The following is a 17,849-nucleotide window of genomic DNA, read 5'->3' on the forward strand; positions in this document are numbered from 1 at the left end:
TCGGCCGCGGCTAAATTAATGAATAAAGATACAGTTGCACCTTTCCTGCTGTCAGCTCCCAGACCGTAGTCGATGAGCACAGGAGAGACTTCCCCTCCAGGGCCGATGTTCTCACGGAGGCAACACCATTCACTTTGACAGGCAGTGGGTCTGCTTATAGATCGGAATGAAGCGGCCACCGATTATTGTTATGAAACCCAAAACCGTGTTCCTGCATTTGCATATGACTTTAAATTAGTATTTTGACTTTCCTTGGTCATTTTATTCAATCCAAAGTACTTCCAAACCGCACTCCTCCGTCGCTACTTCTTTTTCTAACTGAACCGGTCGCGGCGGCACTGCACTTGAGATGTTAGCTGTGTTGGCTAACATTTAGCTAACACCGTCACACAGAGCATTGAGCACTGCCAGAGACCGCACTGCGAGTGAGTGACTGAGTGGGCTACGTTCGCGTTGTAGCCATGCTTGTCTGTTAGTTCGCTGTCCTAGAGAAGGGAAGAAAGCGTGCTGATCAATTGCAGATATCTATTTTGTGTGATTATGGGGAAGAATAACGTTGTTCCACAGTTTTTAAAAACACTTGAAATATTACTTTTATATTAAAGGCCCACTATGCAACTTTTTTAGCCAAAATTACATTGAGTATGCAGGTTGAGAGTTATGCTGATGGTTCTGCATCCATTTCTGGGTCGATTGGTGGGTGTGTCATTTACCCATGTCGCCTCTCCAGTGAAAAAGCGCATATGCAACTTGCTCGGTTCGGACCGACACAATCAGGATGTGACGCAACGGAAGTATCCTCGAAAATGTAGTCAGATTGTAGTTTCGAAAATGCTTTACGGCACAGACACACACCCAAACATGGCACCGGCTAGATATAAACAGCCAGTTGCGAGGCAATTGTTGCATTCATCATGGATCAATCGACTAATGGTACGGCCACACCAACCGCGTTACTCGCGTTCGATAACGCGAGTAACGCGCCTAACCTGACGCTTGATCATTGTGTGTCACAAAAATGGTTCAACGCGCCCAACGCGCCTGTGGCTGCGCTAGAGTCCGAGGTAGGAAACCCAAACGCCGCCGTGTTTGGGTGCATGATAGTTTAGATCGGGTTAGATTAAATAATCTCGGATATAAATAACGATCTCATCTCATCGTCATCCGTTTACCCGGGGTCGGGTCGCGGGGGGAGCAGCTCAAGCAGGGGGCTCCAGACTTCCCTTTCCCGGGCCACATTGACCAGTTCTGACGGGGGGATCCCGAGGCATTCCCAGGCCAGTGTTGAGATATAATCTATCCACCTAGTCCAGGGTCTTCCCCGAGGTCTCCACCTAGTCCAGGGTCTTCCCCGAGGTCTCTTCCCCACTGGACGTGCCTGAAACACATCCCAATGGAGGCGCCCAGTGGGCATCCTTGCCAGATGCCCGAACCACCTCAGCTGACTCCTTTCTAAGTAAAGGAGCAGCGGCTCTAATCCGAGTTCCTCACGGATGACTGAGCTTCTCACCCTATCCCGAGACGCCAGCCACCCTTCTGAGAAAACTCATCTCGGCCGCTTGTACCCGCGATCTCGTCCTTTCGGCCATCACCCAACCCTCATGACCATAGGTAAGGATAGGAACGAAGATCGACCGGTAGATCGAGAGCTTTGCCTTGCGGCTCAGCTCTCTTTTCGTAACAACGGTGCGGTAAAGCGAACGCAATACCGCCCCCGCTGCTCTGATTCTCCGGCCAATCTCACGCTCCATAGTACCCTCACTCGCGAACAAGACCCCGATGTACTTGAACTCCTTCACTTGGGCTAACTAAACAGAGAAATAGTCCGCCAAGACGTTGAGGTTGCTTAGCAACCAGAGACTCAGTCGATGCAAGTGAACGGAGCGTTCACTCTTCGTCATAACTATCAAACCAAACATCCTTCACATTCACCGAGCGAACATTATGAAAGTAAAATGCACATTTCTCGCTAAAAATGTTTCCATAAACGCATTTAATGGCGTAACTATGTTACTAGTATTTCCACCCCCAGAATAAAGAAAGATGTCGGCCGTATGCTTCTGTGCAAGGGTCACTACTCTCTGTCGGTGATGTCGGGCCAAGCTCCACGCTGATTGGCTATCGTGGCTAAGCGTCACGCGTTGGAGCGTTGAAAGTTCTGAACTCCGGGCGTTGGTGCTTTACGGCACAGACCCCCAAACGCGGAACCGGCTCGATATAAACACAAGTAACTAAGGGATTGTTATATTCATCATAGATCAGCCGACTAAAAAGAGACAGAGAAACCCAATGTCGGAGGAACAGAAGAAGAGAAAAGGGAGACTGACCGACAGAGAGGCCAGACACGAGTAAACGTTGAGCAAGCTTTTCAGGAATAGCGTGAACTGAAAGAAAAAGAAAACTGCAAATCAGACGCCGACTCGGCCGTGTTGCTTTTGAAATTGAAAGTACCTTTGGGTGAACTTTGTCTTCGTGGTATTCTTGATGTTGATAGTCTCTGTACAAATGTATTTGCTCAACCATTTTGTTGTGAGCCCTGTAAAAATTGTTTTCTCGACCGTTTTGTTGTGAGCCCTGTATGTTTCTAGCTTGCTTGGTTGCAACCATATAAACACCTTTGTTTCCATGGGTGTTTTGCTGTTCGTCCGTCTCGTCCCCCAGATACAAGCCAAACCTCTTACACTGATTGTTCTGTTCAACCTAAGATATAACAATTATAATCTAGGATATACATTCTCCCCGTCAACTATAAAAAAGGATGGATTTATGTTTATTGCAATACAAATACACCTTTTTAAAAATGTATAACCTTGCCTACACTTTATGAACATCTACTTCGGACATGGCTCCACGCATTCGCCGGCTTCTTTGAAAACAAATGCACATGGCTCGCGTAGAACTGCATGGGGAAGGGTCGTCAACGAGTTGTTACGACAGTGTTGTGAAATATCTACTACGAAGCTGTAGGGGGCGCTGTGTAGAGAAATGTGCGTGCCAAAACCAAGAAAACAGCCAAGAAATGCCCGAAGTTGCATAGTGGGCCTTTAACAAACCCTAAAAAATCCACTTGCCCAACCAGAAATCAATCTCAACTTGCCCAAATATTATTTTAACTGTTGGTGTCAACCCCTGGTTGGTAATTGGGAGGTGGATAAGGAGGAAGCCAGCTCATTAACTGGGATGCTTAGAAGGCCGATAGCTGTGTTAGTGCGGATACACAGACCGCCTCCCTGCAGGAGGGTCTTTTAAGATGGAAGACCCTGGGTTGGGGTTTAGCAACAATTATTTTGATAATGCACATCCCATTGGCTCAGCAAAGCCAATAGATATTGCACCTGTGTGGGCTCAGACATACCATTACACCAAAATGGTATAAAAGTGTAAATGTTTATGGTAGTAACAGGTGTTTTCTAACGCAACTCGGCGATGACGTCACGTTGGGGAGACGTGGTGGCAGGTAGCCTCAGCTCAGTTTTGATGGTAGCCTACTAGCTCCAGTAACAACATCTTTGCCTAGTGTTGATTTCTAAGCTTTAACCCAGTGTGCAAGATAAGCGTCAATATTCAAGGGGGTCCTCCTCCCCGATTGTTGTGCAGCACTGATCTACATTTTCTCAATATGCAGTAGGCCTATAACATTACAATATTTCATGGATGCAAGCCAAGACAATCAGTCTATAGCCTACATTACAAGACACACACGCACACATTTAACAATTTTGATAATCCGTTATGCTATAGTATTCGTAAAGCAACACTGACGTAGGCTGTAATCACGTAGGTGTGTACTTCCCATTTCGGTTGATCGAGTCGGCCAGATTAATAGCCCGACTTGATTTACCGATGCGAATCGGGCAGTCGGCCCGGTGTGTCTCGCCCTTAAAGCGATTTACGATAAGTACATTTGTCAGAAGAAACATTATATCGCTGTCGGTACAGTATGGATGTTCATAGAAACAAGTGCCAAGCACAATTGCGAAGTTAACCTTTACTTTGCTCAGGCACTACTAAAATTATAGCCCTGCCAATCATCACGGTAGATGCCACTTTACCACACTTTGCAGTTCATAAAGAACTCTCCTGTTTGGAAATTGATAAACATGTGCACAATGTAAAATAATAAAACTTGACATAATGTAAGAACATGTCGACGGTGGATGGAAGTTGAAATGGAGAACGGTTTGGTATTGGTCTTGTTTAGACAATTTTTAGCAGATGTCTTAGTGAGTGATTGTACGATTCAAAGTTAGCTCTATTGTTTTACAATCTTTTACAATCCAAAACTTTGTTTTATTATGCATTCTAAATTATAATTTCTTCTTTTACTTTAGCAAAGCACCATAGTGTGTCACAACCGAGTGGACCCCAACGGCTCACGCTACCTGCTGGGGGACATGGAAGGCCGGCTGTTCATGCTGCTCCTGGAGAAGGAGGAGCTGATGGACGGGGCAGTGGTCCTCAAAGACCTCCACGTGGAGCTGCTAGGAGAGGTGGGGTTCTGTCTCTGTCTCCGTGTGTGATTGCATTGGTTTTTATGTTTAAAGACGAATTACAAAAAATGAAGATAATTTACAGCACGTGATTACCATTTGATTTTTACTTTCAGCCCTATAAGATGCATTTCAGGTTCCTTTGGGCAGTTACCTTGCTTTTAACTGGAGCTTATTTAGTCCATAGGTTTCTTGGAATCAAATTATTAGAATTGTTGACGCACCATTGGAATGCAGAGTTTAGTCACCCAAGACCCAGTAAAATATGTTATCACGCCGCTCTGTGGAACAAGCTTGAGGCATGAGTATTTATCAAGCTAGTAAGGTGGGCACATCGTTACAAAGGGAGATTGTAAGGGAAAGTCTGTGGGGTCGGCGAGCCGTACACCAACCACCCCCGCAGGGCCAATCACAACGGCTCTATTTCCCTCCTCGTGAGATGAATAGGTAAAGCTGTGCACGTCATTAATAAAGGCACAGGTCGAACAATGGCCCCTTAGTGATGAATAAATCTGCTTGCTTTTACTGGCACAAAGTAAAGAATAGCCGATGTTTATTAAAATGAACAATATTGCATTTCATACTAATTAATCATTGTCCACTGATGAATGTTCTGTCACTTTACAAATTATTTATATTTTGCCAACAGACGTCCATCGCAGAGTGTCTGACATACCTGGATAACGGAGTGGTGTTTGTGGGCTCAAGACTCGGGGACTCCCAGCTAGTGAAGGTAGGCAGTATTAAGAGGGGGCAGAAACGATTCAGGGCTAGTTCGATGGAAATGCATGATGGCCTTTCATAATGGGGGGAAAAGACACAACCCCAGCCCTGTGCTGGTACTCTAACCTTGGGCTCGTCAGAGAGATCGACTCACTGTTTCTTTGATTCTCTTGTCTAGCTGAACGTCGACAGCAACGACCAGGGTTCCTACGTGGGGGTGATGGAGACCTTCACCAACCTGGGGCCCATTGTGGACATGTGCGTTGTGGACTTGGAGCGGCAGGGCCAAGGCCAGGTATACAAAAGCTCACCGATCGAATGTCGTTGTTGGCCCCGAGGAGACATCCTTAACGAAAGAACATTCTGGATACGTGCACGAGAACTCGGTGTCAGACAGGACGACAGAGGAAATCAATTCAGCATCATCATTTTTCCCTTCATACAAGTGTCGATATTGGATGAATCCTAGTTTCATTGCCTCCTGATGGTGTTATTTGATGAAGGCATGCGCTTGCACAATTTATTGTTTGTACAGACATCGTTAACCATACTTCTATATTATACTATGTCCATTCACCAAATGCCTCGTGAGACCATCCATTCACCAGGCCATTCACGTTTAGTTTCCTTGGCCGGGCAGCAATTGATTTTCAAAAATGGCCCTGACCTTTTGTTGTTTAAAAAACTTCAGCCAATCTGAGGTACGCTCGTGCTGTGTTCACTTTTCCCGAATCTATTGGAAGTAAAGCGAAAACATCTTTGAAATCAGAAGATGCCTTGCATGCAAATTTTCGAAATATTTTAACATTATTATATTCTAGTCTATTTCAGATTCAAATAATTTTGATTGCTAAACTTAACTTGGGTGCCGTCATTGTTCTTAATTTTTTTGCCAGACTTTCTTTCTGGAAAAGGCTTTTTCAACGCAATAGAGGCCAAACTGCTCTGCAGAAAGTAAAAGAATGTGAATCCAAGAGATTAGGTTGGTCTCAAGGGGATACACAACGCTGAAAACTGTCTGGAGTATATCAGGGATATTCTTTGAGTTGTCCGCTATGGTTAATCCAATCCCTTTTGTTAATATTGCAGAAATGTGCTTGGTGCCTTTTTTTATTTGTTGCCTAATGATATTTTTTGGGAGAGAAATTTACAGACCAATGCAATTATATAACTATGCTTCTTCAAGAAGTAAACACCCCAATTTTATTTTTCCTAAGGCTAAACGTATTTGATTTCACCCAGTCAGGTATCTGACGAGTAAACCAGGCCGACGTCAAGTGGCGTCTAGAACAGGAGATACCTCTTGACAGGATTCGGGGTCAAGCCCCAGGGAAGCTGCTCGGCTCAGACAAGCTTGGTTCCGCCTCACTGTCTGTTGCACCCTCTGTTGTGAAGATGCTCTGCCGGCTCCACACCAATGCGCTAGTCCGACAAAATCCTGTGGAGACGCTCTGTTTGTTCTCTTCCGTCGGTGTATGTGTTTAAAACAGCGCGCTGGAGTCTGCTCTAATGTACCTTAGCAGGTACATTAGACATACAGGTACATTTCTAATATATATATATATATATATATATATATATATATATATATATATATATATATATATATATATATATATATATATATATATATATATATATATATATAGGTAGTCAAGGCCGGGCCCTATTGTTGTTAAGGCGGCCGACCTAACCATACATTGCTGGGAGAAACACTGCTTAGTAAAGTCAGCCTGTAAAGGCACTGTTTTTTTCATCTGGCTTGGTACTATAATCAAGCTATAAGTCTTCAAAAGCTGTCTTGGAGGGGCTGCAAATTTGGCGGGGGTGCCACAAAGATGTCTTAGGTTAAAGTGAGTGACTCCAATGGTGTCTTTTTGAAAGTGGGTCTTTCTGAAGTCTGCTACGGATGCGTGTAAAAGGGATTTAATTGTAAAGTCTTAAATGTGACCATATTGATCCATCCTGAGCCTTCTCTCAGGTTCCTCTCCATCTTGTCCCTCTCCCTTTTCAGTTGGTGACCTGCTCGGGTGCGTTCAAGGAGGGCTCGCTCAGAATCATCCGCAACGGGATTGGCATCCACGAACACGCCAGCATTGACCTGCCGGGAATCAAAGGTTTGCCCTTTTGGACATGTTGGGGTTGGCCTGTGCAGGGAGGATGTGGCCAATCAATGCTCATTATAAAGCAAGTCAGCCAGATGGCCGAGCTGCATTGTCCCTCGCATTGTTAAGCACGATTGCGTCGAGAGTGGAAAATTGCCACAGTACGATCAGGCGTTTATTTTAAATCCCAGAAAAACACGATTTACCCTGGGAACATCACAAAATTTGTCTCCCATTACACTGTCCGAAACGGGTTGGTCTTAGGCTGGCTTCTCGCCACGGTAATCCAAAATATAAAATGAGTGACCGGTGGCCACTGGGTCTCAATAACAGGCACTTGTTAAACTTCAGCTGTTTATTGACCAGTCCTGAAAGCCTCCGCCATCCACTACCAAGGAATACTTGATGAGCAGCAATTATTCACTTAATGCATCAATATTCCCAACGAGAGGTCCATAGCCACAGCCCCTTTTAAACAGCAGCCATACATCAGTCATTGACCTCCGTTCTACCTGTCTAAATCCAACAGCCTCTAATGGTGCTTATTGGAATGCATTAAAACAGGGGTCTCCAACCTTTTTGAACCCGAGAGCTACTTCAAGGGTACTGGGTCGTACGAAGGGCTACTTGACTCACAGGCCTCTTCTGCCCGTAGGGCACTGCCAGGTGGGTAGTTAGCCTGGAAGCTATTGTGACCGGTAATGGAATGTCGTTCCACGTTGTGACGCTTGGCAGTTGCAACAGTCTCCCCGCAAATAAGACATACAAACTTGTCTTTCACCGTAGTAAAAAAATAACTCTTCCTTAAAATCATTGTGAAAATTATACCCCAATGTGTTACTTTATTTTGTGGGTAAACCGCAGCTAGCTCCAGATTTAAGTTGTGCTCGCTAGCTTGTCTCAACAAAGAGGGTGAACGATAATGAACTGTCCAGACAAGGTTAGAGTTCGTAAAACATTTGTTTTTTAAATGTTACATTAAATATTGTCATTGCCATAAAATCGACATCAATGCAAGTGTAATTGATTTAAAAAGAACAACACAATTAATATAAATATTAAAGGGATACTTTTGCATTAAGCTTTGTATCGTTAAATACCCAGTCATATTTTTTAATTACATCATTTTCCCCTGAGACGGGAGAGATCCGTATCTACCTCTATCAATTCCTGCTTTCAATGGAAAATTATGATTTTTGCGTAATTTAAAGCAGGAAGTGTAAGGGGGGGGGGGCTCTTAAAAACTACAAGTACATTACAGATCATTGTCCGTGGGTGCGACTTAGGGGTGTATGGTATAAACGGTATAGAGAGTACACCGGTGTGAATTTGCGCTACGGTATGGATTTTTATGTTACTGTGTGACCGTTAGTTCAAACGAGCAATGATGTAGTACCAGAGACGCAGTCGTTTATTCATAGTATCATCCGTCGCACACAGCTTTTGGCTGCGTTCTATACAATATTCTACAACACTCCGAAAGCTCCGGCGGGAGACCTGGAGCTTTATAGTTAAACGATATAATATATAGAAATCTATAATATCTTGCTACTATAATAGCAGGCCTGTTGCCAAAGTTACTCAAGTCGGTACTTTACAGCCCTAAATAACATTAAAAGCTATTTAATAATTAATTTGCATTTATAGTATACTACACTTTCCATTGAACCATTACCCTGGGCCTGTTACCATAAATTGATTTTATAATGTAATCAAATACTCACACACTAGCTGCTTTCAGACGCACGTGTAAGTCCTGATATTCTCCTGATGGGCCGTATGTGTGAACAACATTTGTACCCTGAAAATCTCCTGAATAATACTACCCCTGAGGTAGTATTTTCTCCGTAGGAAATGTAAATTATCTGTTGATGACGCTTCTGCATGTCATTGAGTGGCCCCCTAAATGATAATCAGCCTGTTGCCTTTTGTTCGCTGAATGGATAAAAAATATTTAAATCTTGGCCCTGCTTTTAAGAGTAATTTGTGGTTGAACGAATGTTATATGTTGTAAAATTATAGGCAAAATGTTATTATATTATGCGCTCAGAAATTTGTTACATTATCTACTGTGGCTTCCACATTATTACTATGGATTTAATTACAATTAGAGGTTGAGCGAACGCTGTGTGCGCCTCTGGTTGATATGAATAAACGACTGCGTCGGTATATCTGGACTTCAGAGAGTGAAAGCCAACGTTTCTTCCCCCAATTCCTTCTCCGCCATGGAAAAGAATCAATACACGGGTCTTATTTTGCAAATCCACACCCGCCCGTACCCGCAAATTTCATTCCGCACCCTACCAGACACGCTATAAATTCATACCGACGTCCGACCCGCACCTGAAGGAAAACATTGGAATGCCGGGGAATAGCACTACCTGGTGTTTGGCGTGGTGCTTTAGATTGTTGTGCAAAAAAAGCCCATCATCTACTGTTTACGGTTTTAGTTGACTCCTCCACTCCTGAATAACATATCCAGCACCAGAGAACTCTCTCTCACATTTGCAGAAACCCAAGACCGACCCGCGCTGTTCAGGCGTCCGTCCTGACACAGTACATTATTTTTCACCCGTTTCATCCAAATGGTGCGGGTCACGCGTCGGGTATCCGACGCAGGCTTAAATTCCTAATATCATCTGGAGGCGCACACAGCTTTTGGCCGTTTTATTACATATAATCTTATATTATATAGATGCCTATATAAATATAATATTATTTACCGTAATTTTTGGACTATAAACCGCGCCTTTTTTCCCCTTTTTTCGATTCTGCGGCTTATTTAGCGGTGCGCCTAATCTATGGATTTTTACAGCTAACGGCCACTAGGGGACCTCCTAAATCTATCGATTTTACAGGTTACAGTGCACGAACCCTTACATATGGTAATTAGGGCTGGCCCGAATTATTCGAATACTCGTTCGGGAGATTAGTATTCAAAGCTTAAATCAGTATTCTGAGCTTCGTTTTTTTTTTCACGTATGTGACGTTACCAGAGCGAGGGAGGCAAACTAAGCGTCAGCGACATCAAGCAGAGAAGCGAGAGAGGTGGAGGAAGAATAGATATCTTGTTTCCCTTTACTTTATAACACAACATTAGAAGGATCCCGGGTGGAAAAGTAATACTTAGCGAAATGCTAACCTTAGCTTAGTTGTTTGTTTACGTTTGTTGTACAGCGCCGGTGAATCAACTGTGACTGGCTTGCTGCAGAGCGTGAGCGTCTTGGGAATACCCGGTCAATATAATGGCTATAATATGGACACATAAGACAATCAATATTTGGTATTTGTTATGGATTTATTGTACAAATTCCCTGAAAAGATGCACGTTCCAGGACGTATTGGAAAGCTCCCGTAAGGGCTGAGATGGCAGAGGACAGCTGATTTGGAACGGAACAACAGCTGTTCGCTTTCACGGCGGAAAACTAAGGAACTTCAACCTACTTAGGCCTACTAATTAACGTTCAAAAGCTATTAAATCTTCAACAAAATATGCAGATACTGTCAAAATCGGTTCCAGGGAGTATATAGGGATTATTAATGTTGTTTATGATGGTGTTTTTTTCTGGAACGAGTATTTGAATATTCGCTCAGAAAAAAACGGCAACGATCACTTCTCCTCCATGCTGTAGTTCCCTCTGGACTGCAGGGAGTGAACGCTGATTGGCTTTACTCACTTTACTCACTCAGGTCCTTTTCAGCAGCTTTGCTTGTCTGTCCGTTTATTTCATGCCCCCTTCTCCATTCCTACACAGGTCTGTGGCCGCTGCGCTCAGAGCCTGGCCGAGACACCGACGATATGCTGGTGCTGTCTTTCGTGGGACAGACTCGGTGAGGCCTCCTTCCGCAATGTTTGTCATTTAAGTGCTTGACAACCACAAATTGCTCCCATCTTATCAGTCTTCATCTTCTGCTTCCTCTTTCCACCCCCCTTTACCGCTCCTTACCACGCACACACACACGGACACACACATACATACACACGTGCATGCACATACACACTTGTTGCTGCAGAGTGTTGATGCTTAGCGGAGAGGAGGTGGAGGAGACGGAGCTTCCAGGCTTCGTTGACAACCAGCAGACCTTCTACTGTGGAAATGTTGCACATCAGCAGCTTATCCAGGTTGGTACACGCACACACGTGCGCACACGAACAGGAACAGGCTGCCACATCCTACTGCTTATGTGTAATTAATGTGCCCACCAAGCAATTCTTGCTTCATAATGATTAATTTAACAGTTAAGGGTCCCTGTCTATTTTCCAGGCCTTTACTTTAGAATAATAATTCCACTGATGCTTTTGACCTCTCTTGCATGATTTGAAAAAACTGAAATGTCCATTTCCCTTACATTTGCTGGACTGGACATTGGACCATTTGAATGCCCTTGAAGACGTGCATTTTAACCCATCAGAACAGCCTGTGTTATGGCTGGTAAATCGCTATACTGCCTGATTCATTGGAATCTTTTTTTTTTATGGAAATTCAGGTCCAAAGGGACCCTTTTGTTTGTAGGATGAAATTGAGATCAGTTAAGACCAATTTGATCCAGGTACATATTATTCTTACAAAACATGTGTGTTACATTAAAACTAGAGCTGTCAAGCGATTGAAATATTTAATCGTGATTAATCGCATTAATGTCATAGTTAACTCACGATTTTTTTGTCCCATAATTCTTCTCATTTTAATTCTCTTATCAACATGGTGAATTGCATCGGCTTGCCTTGTGCAAATGATTTTTTATTGATAACAACATTGGCATATACTGATCAAACAGGACGATACAAAGAAAGAGCCTATAGTGCAATTAAACGACTGCTTTGAACAAATGTCATTTGAACATAGCAGTCAGGCTACTGCTTCTTTGTTTTTTTTTTGTTTTTTGTTTTTTTTCAATAAAATAATTGCGTTAATCGCGCGATAAAAAATTTAACGCCGTTAAATTTGGTTTGCGTTAACGCCGTTAATAACGCGTTTAACTGACAGCTCTAATTAAAACATGTAAACATACAATAATTATTGAAATCGTTATTGGCTGATAAACATAAGAGAAAGCTTCAATATAAATAGTATAGTTAAATTCTCAGATTTATACATGGCTGTCGGATATTATCATTTTGTTGGAGGTTTTGGATGAATATTCTGAGTTCTCACAGTGCTCATATTTAAGCATTGTCAAATGCTCAAAACCTGCAGTGTGTAACTGTTTCACTGCAGCCATCACTCTTTTCAAACACATCCACCCACGTCTCAATCACACGTGACTGTTCTCTAAAATGAATTTGGTCTGCAGAGAGAAATCATTTTTTGAACAAAAGTGGTGCTTGCAGAAAGATGAGGTATGATGGGCCATGTTTGGACATGGTAGCATTTGTATTGTTTCCCACAGGCTAACACCAAGAACTACTACAAAGAAGCACTAGGAAAGCATTGATTGAAAACTATGATTAACCGTTCTTTAACCTTGACTAACAAATGATAATGGGCCTTGCTGAACAAAAATAAATCAAAATCTTCTCCACTATCTCAAATAAATGCCTGTTTTATTTATTCTTTTAAACTGTACTGCCGCCCAATAATTAGTTGCCTTAGAGTTTTTTTTGGGAGATCTGTAAGGAGACCATTGCAGTAAACAAGCCTACTATTAATAAATACATTTACACATTTTTGTATGTTTCTGGTGGACATGAGCCCTCTAAGTCTTGCTATGTTTTAAGGTGATAATAGGCAGAATTTGTAACTGATTTGATGTCCCTGTCGAAATGTAAATCTGAATCCATGATAACCCCTAGATTTCGGGCTTTGATTGAGGTATTCAGGGACAGTGAAGGTTTTGGGTTATTCTAAGCATGTAGATGTTGAATAAACAGGGTCCTAAGATTGAAACTTGTGGGACTCACGTTGGTTGGTTCTGATACAAATTTCCCAATGGAAACAAAGTATTTTCTATCTGGGAGGTAGGACCTAAACCAATTTAAGACTATGCCTGAAAGCCCCACACAGTTTTCTAATCTGTCAAGTATTGTATGTTCTACAGTCGAATGCAGCACTTAGGTCTAGTAGCATTAGTATTGAGATTTTACCAGAGTGTGTGTTAAGACGGATGTCGTTTAAAACTTAGATGTAATAGCAGCCAGTTGATGCGGGGAAGTGATTACGTTTCTGAAGGACAACTTTCTCGATGATTTTACTCATGAAGGGTAGATTTGATATCGGTCTGTCAGGGCTCCAGACTAACTTTTTGCATTGGTTGCACTGGTGCGGCAAACTTTTTTTTTTTAGGTACACCAAGCACCTTTAACGCTATAAGGTCACCTTTTTAATGCTCTCCATAACTTTCATATAATGTGAATGATTTTTAAACAAGAAAAATGGTGGCAGCCCGTAACCAATGTTTTCACCACCTTCTACTCGTGAAAATGCCCTGAACGGCAGTCAAACCTGTACATTTATTTTATATATAAAAAAATGTGTACAATTTCAGCTCAGTTTTACTGAGCTGAAATTGCTCAGTAAAACTGAGCAAGTAGAAGGGCTTATGCCTTCTACTTGGAAAAAAATCCAAGTAGAAGGGCTTATGCCGGTAATTTACCCCTAAAACAACATTTTGCTCGACTATTTCATCATATATTTATAGCAAAAGGAAATTTCAGTTTTCACCTGGGCAGCGTCGGCTGCACCAGTGCGACCTAGAAAAATGTGCAAGCTTAAATATTTTTTTCACACTCTGGAGCCACGTTACTTTTCCCTGATCAGGGTAGCAGTCCAACATTTTTGTTTGAAGTGGAGATATTGATGGCGCGTCTTATGCCTTCAATTTTATCGGTATAAAATACTGCATGCTCATTGCATCTCTGCGTGGAAATGCGATCAGGTTGTATTTGTGTTGGGTGGTTGGTCAGTCTGTCAACAGTTGCAAATAGGGCTTTTGCATTATTAGTATTGGTTTTAATGATATTGGAGAACAGTTTCTCTGGCAGTTTTTAATTCCAAATTGTAGGCACTGAGGCTCTCTGTATAGATGTCATTGTGAATATGAAGTTTTGTTTTACGCCAGATGTGTTCAACCTTCCTGCATTCTCTTTTCTGGGCTGTAACAGATGTAGCTTTTCTCAAGGGTGCCATTTGCTTAGTTGAGATGCTAGAAAATAATTCTGTGAAGATTTTCAGAGTATGTGGGTGGCCTGTAAATATTTAATAGAACTCTTGGAGCATTTCAATACAGTACAAAGTTATTGGAATGATCTAAAATCACTGGAAATCATCTGTTTCCACTGAAATACATTTTTGTTGTCTCTATCAGAACGGTTGCACTGGGATTCTGTTCTTGCTATGCTTCAGTTAGAAACATAAAATCCAGTTTAGAAGTGGTAATAAAATCATTAACGAGAAATTATTTGTTATTAAGGGACCTACATTCAGTAGACCCATCCTGATGGTGTAATTGATAGGCTTTAGGGTTGGATGTAATAGGTATTAGTAAGTAGGTAAAAAATATTTATAAGGCACATTTACAAACAGTTTTCACTGGAAGAAGTTCCGTACATGGTGCAAAAAGGCATATAAAGAACACATACCACATACGTACATAATAAACAACATATCACAAAAGGGGAGGAAAGGCCAGGGAGAAGAGGTGGGTTTTGAGCCTAGATTATATTAGTTTTGTGAGGTTAGCAGTTTGTCTAAATTTAATCTCTTAGTGATGTGTGAATGCAAAAGGTGCGATGTTTTTGACATAGGCAACCTTGGGTTCAGCAGATAATGCAAAAACTTCCTTTATAATGTGTCTACGGCTGAGCCCTTTTTTTCCTCTGTAATTTTAGGACTACTATAAGTACAGGGAGGGGGGGCTGGGGTGCCCGCCGCTTGCTAGTCGAGGTCTAATTTCTCCAGTGTGTCCAATAGTTCAATGAAATCCCTCTTCAAGAAGTTCTGACTGTACTCTTCAAAAACCATTTAATCCTGCATAGACAATAACCTGGGAGATTATTAGGTTATAATTGTGACTAGTCTCTTGTCGACATCACTAACTGTCACATATGGGAAGTAGCATGTTTTTAGTGTTCAAGTCCACGATTCAATAGTCAGGAACAACATCATTGCACACCTCGTCTCGCTTAGTTCCGCAAATATTTCTCAGTGACGGCCGAAATGAACAACTGCATGAGAAACCCGTTCAGCAAGGAAACCTCTGAAAGGCCTCAGGACTTCACTCTTAGTGAGCAGGAGAGTTTAACAGAGTTGTAAAGCCACAAAACATTGAAGTCTGCTTTCAAAAGGTGGTCGTTGATGGACTTTTGGATACGGCAGAACTGCGAATACCCTGCGCTGTGTGCTTTCTCCTTTCTTCTGCGACCACATATCCGTGTGTGAAAGGCTTCTCTTCACCTGCCATCATAAAACAAAATACACAAGCAGGATCGATGCTAAGCCGAACCTGAGACTGAGGCTGACCTCAATCGATCCAGACATTACAGGACTGTGTTCGCAGAGGCAGGCGCACCCTTCCCATTAATCCGGTGGAAGCTCAGTTATCAACATGCCACTTTTAATATTATTTGTATTTAGCCTAAGATTTTTCAAACAGTTTTCTGGTATACGGTATTGTTATTCTTAATGTTGTGTGTGTGTGTGTCAGTTCTATTGCTACCCCTTTGTACAGCTGACCGTTTTTAACAATAAATAATATTATTTTAAGGACTAAACGTGCCATCGGTCATAATAGTGGTACTTGGGCAGACCATTTTTTTCTGAGGTGGTATAACATTTTTGAGAACCACTGCACTAGCCTATATGTTATTTACGTGTGACACACTTGTGCCTTTGCCTTGATGGGTAATTCCTTTATTTATCGAGGTAATGTCTCCATAGAGAGTCAAGCACCCGCGGCGCTACCATTGGGCCTGGGCCCACCTATTTTAGGTCTGGGCACACCCATTTTGACCCAGGCCTATAGAGAGTAGTGAGTGATTTTCATTCTAGCTGTTCATCCAATAAGCAGCCTGAGGAAAGCGTTGAGTAAAAGCTTCTCAGCCAATCAGCGGCTTCTACCCCACGTGTGGAATGCCTGCCCACAGGCTGCAATACGCACGTTGATTCTACTGGGCAAATCATCACCTTTACAGCAAAACTCTGACCTACAGAAATGATGGAATGACATACTGGACAAGCAGATGATGGAGCTGAACACTTGTTTCAAGCCCGACACATACGGCTTTATGTGAGCCGCTGCTGCCTGCTTGCCACGGCCAGACACCTTTGGTGACAAGGCTCTCATCTGGCCCGCCTGCGCGCACTTTTCCATTCCGGTGGAAGACGCAGAGCACACTGTGTTTGTGCAACAGCTTAAAAGAAAGGCAAAGGCCAACAAGACCATTAATGAGAAAATGAAACACTCGTAGAAGTGCCCCCGTGATATTTTCCCCAACATGAACAGCCTCCTCACATTGCCCATGAAGACAAAAACTGTAGACTCTTTTCAGCGTTCAATCGGATAAAAACAGGCACCAGGGCAACAATGTTGACAGATAGACTGAACTCTTTGTCCCTGCTTTCATTTGAAAGGGAATTGACTGATTCACTGGAATATCAAGAAATACTTGCTGTGTTCAGGACGAAACCCCGCAGTCTCCTGCTGTAAGCCCCACAAGCAAGTTTTAATTGAATTGTGTGCATTTGTGATTATTTATCAGTTATCTCGGAAATTACTGTTGATCGTTTTCCTGCTGTTTTTGATTAGCAGCTGTGTCAGATTTAATGCTGCTGTTATTTCATGTCCATACAGTTCTTCTGTCATTCTGAATTTATAAAAAACAGTTATAATTTTGGACAGTTCCCTGCCCGCCGTGCTGGGTAAATAAATAGAGAGAGAAACGGACCCTCCAAAGATATAATTCCGTTTCAGTCTTTTTGTGTATTGAACGTTCAAAAGAGATAAATGAAGTGAGGCTTACTGCCAAGGTATGTCTTTGTCCGCTTCAGCTCTGAAATGAGGACGGCGACACAAGAGCCACACAGGTAGGCTACTGAGTCGCTGTCCTCAGTGCCGCAGAAAAGCGCTGAAACGGAGATGAAGGGGAACCCGTTTTTTTTTTTTGGCTTATTTTAACTGGCCCATCCAGTTTTCTGGAGGCCCACCCACAATTGAAATCCTTGCGCTGCTAGTGCAGTCAAGGAATTGTGATTCATTTTTGTGTAGTTCAAATGGAAACCTAACATTATAAGGTAAGAGGACACCCGAATTTCCGGAAGGTAAATTCCAGTGTCACCTTATAAAGTCATGTTAAAGTCATTTTATGAGGAATCACACAATTTGTAAAATCTGACTCCATGCGCAAATCATCCATGATTGAAAAAAGTAGCTACTATAAATCTATGGTCGTGAACTATAAATATAAGCCACTCTACTCCAAGTAGAGTGGCTTATATTAATGGTGCTTGCCAAACTGACTGAAAATCCACATAGTTAAAATACATCTCGTCGCTCAGTACTTGCTGTCGCTCGCATTTCTTAGTTGGTAGGTAAA

The 17,849-nt window shown here is 42.4% G+C and overlaps 1 protein-coding gene across 1 annotated transcript in view; it reads left to right on the top strand.

Annotated features, from left to right (window-relative positions):
- Positions 1-17,849, top strand: part of ddb1 (damage-specific DNA binding protein 1) — a 50,519-nt gene that overhangs the window by 8,640 nt on the left and 24,030 nt on the right. Inside the window, exons 7-12 of the mRNA XM_030376865.1 lie at positions 4,332-4,490; positions 5,140-5,223; positions 5,392-5,508; positions 7,228-7,330; positions 11,074-11,149; positions 11,333-11,441. Coding sequence (XP_030232725.1) covers positions 4,332-4,490; positions 5,140-5,223; positions 5,392-5,508; positions 7,228-7,330; positions 11,074-11,149; positions 11,333-11,441 — 648 coding nt within the window. The remainder of the gene's footprint in view (positions 1-4,331; positions 4,491-5,139; positions 5,224-5,391; positions 5,509-7,227; positions 7,331-11,073; positions 11,150-11,332; positions 11,442-17,849) is intronic.

This window comes from Gadus morhua, chromosome 14 (genome assembly GCF_902167405.1).
Source record: "Gadus morhua chromosome 14, gadMor3.0, whole genome shotgun sequence".
Lineage (NCBI taxonomy): Eukaryota > Metazoa > Chordata > Actinopteri > Gadiformes > Gadidae > Gadus > Gadus morhua.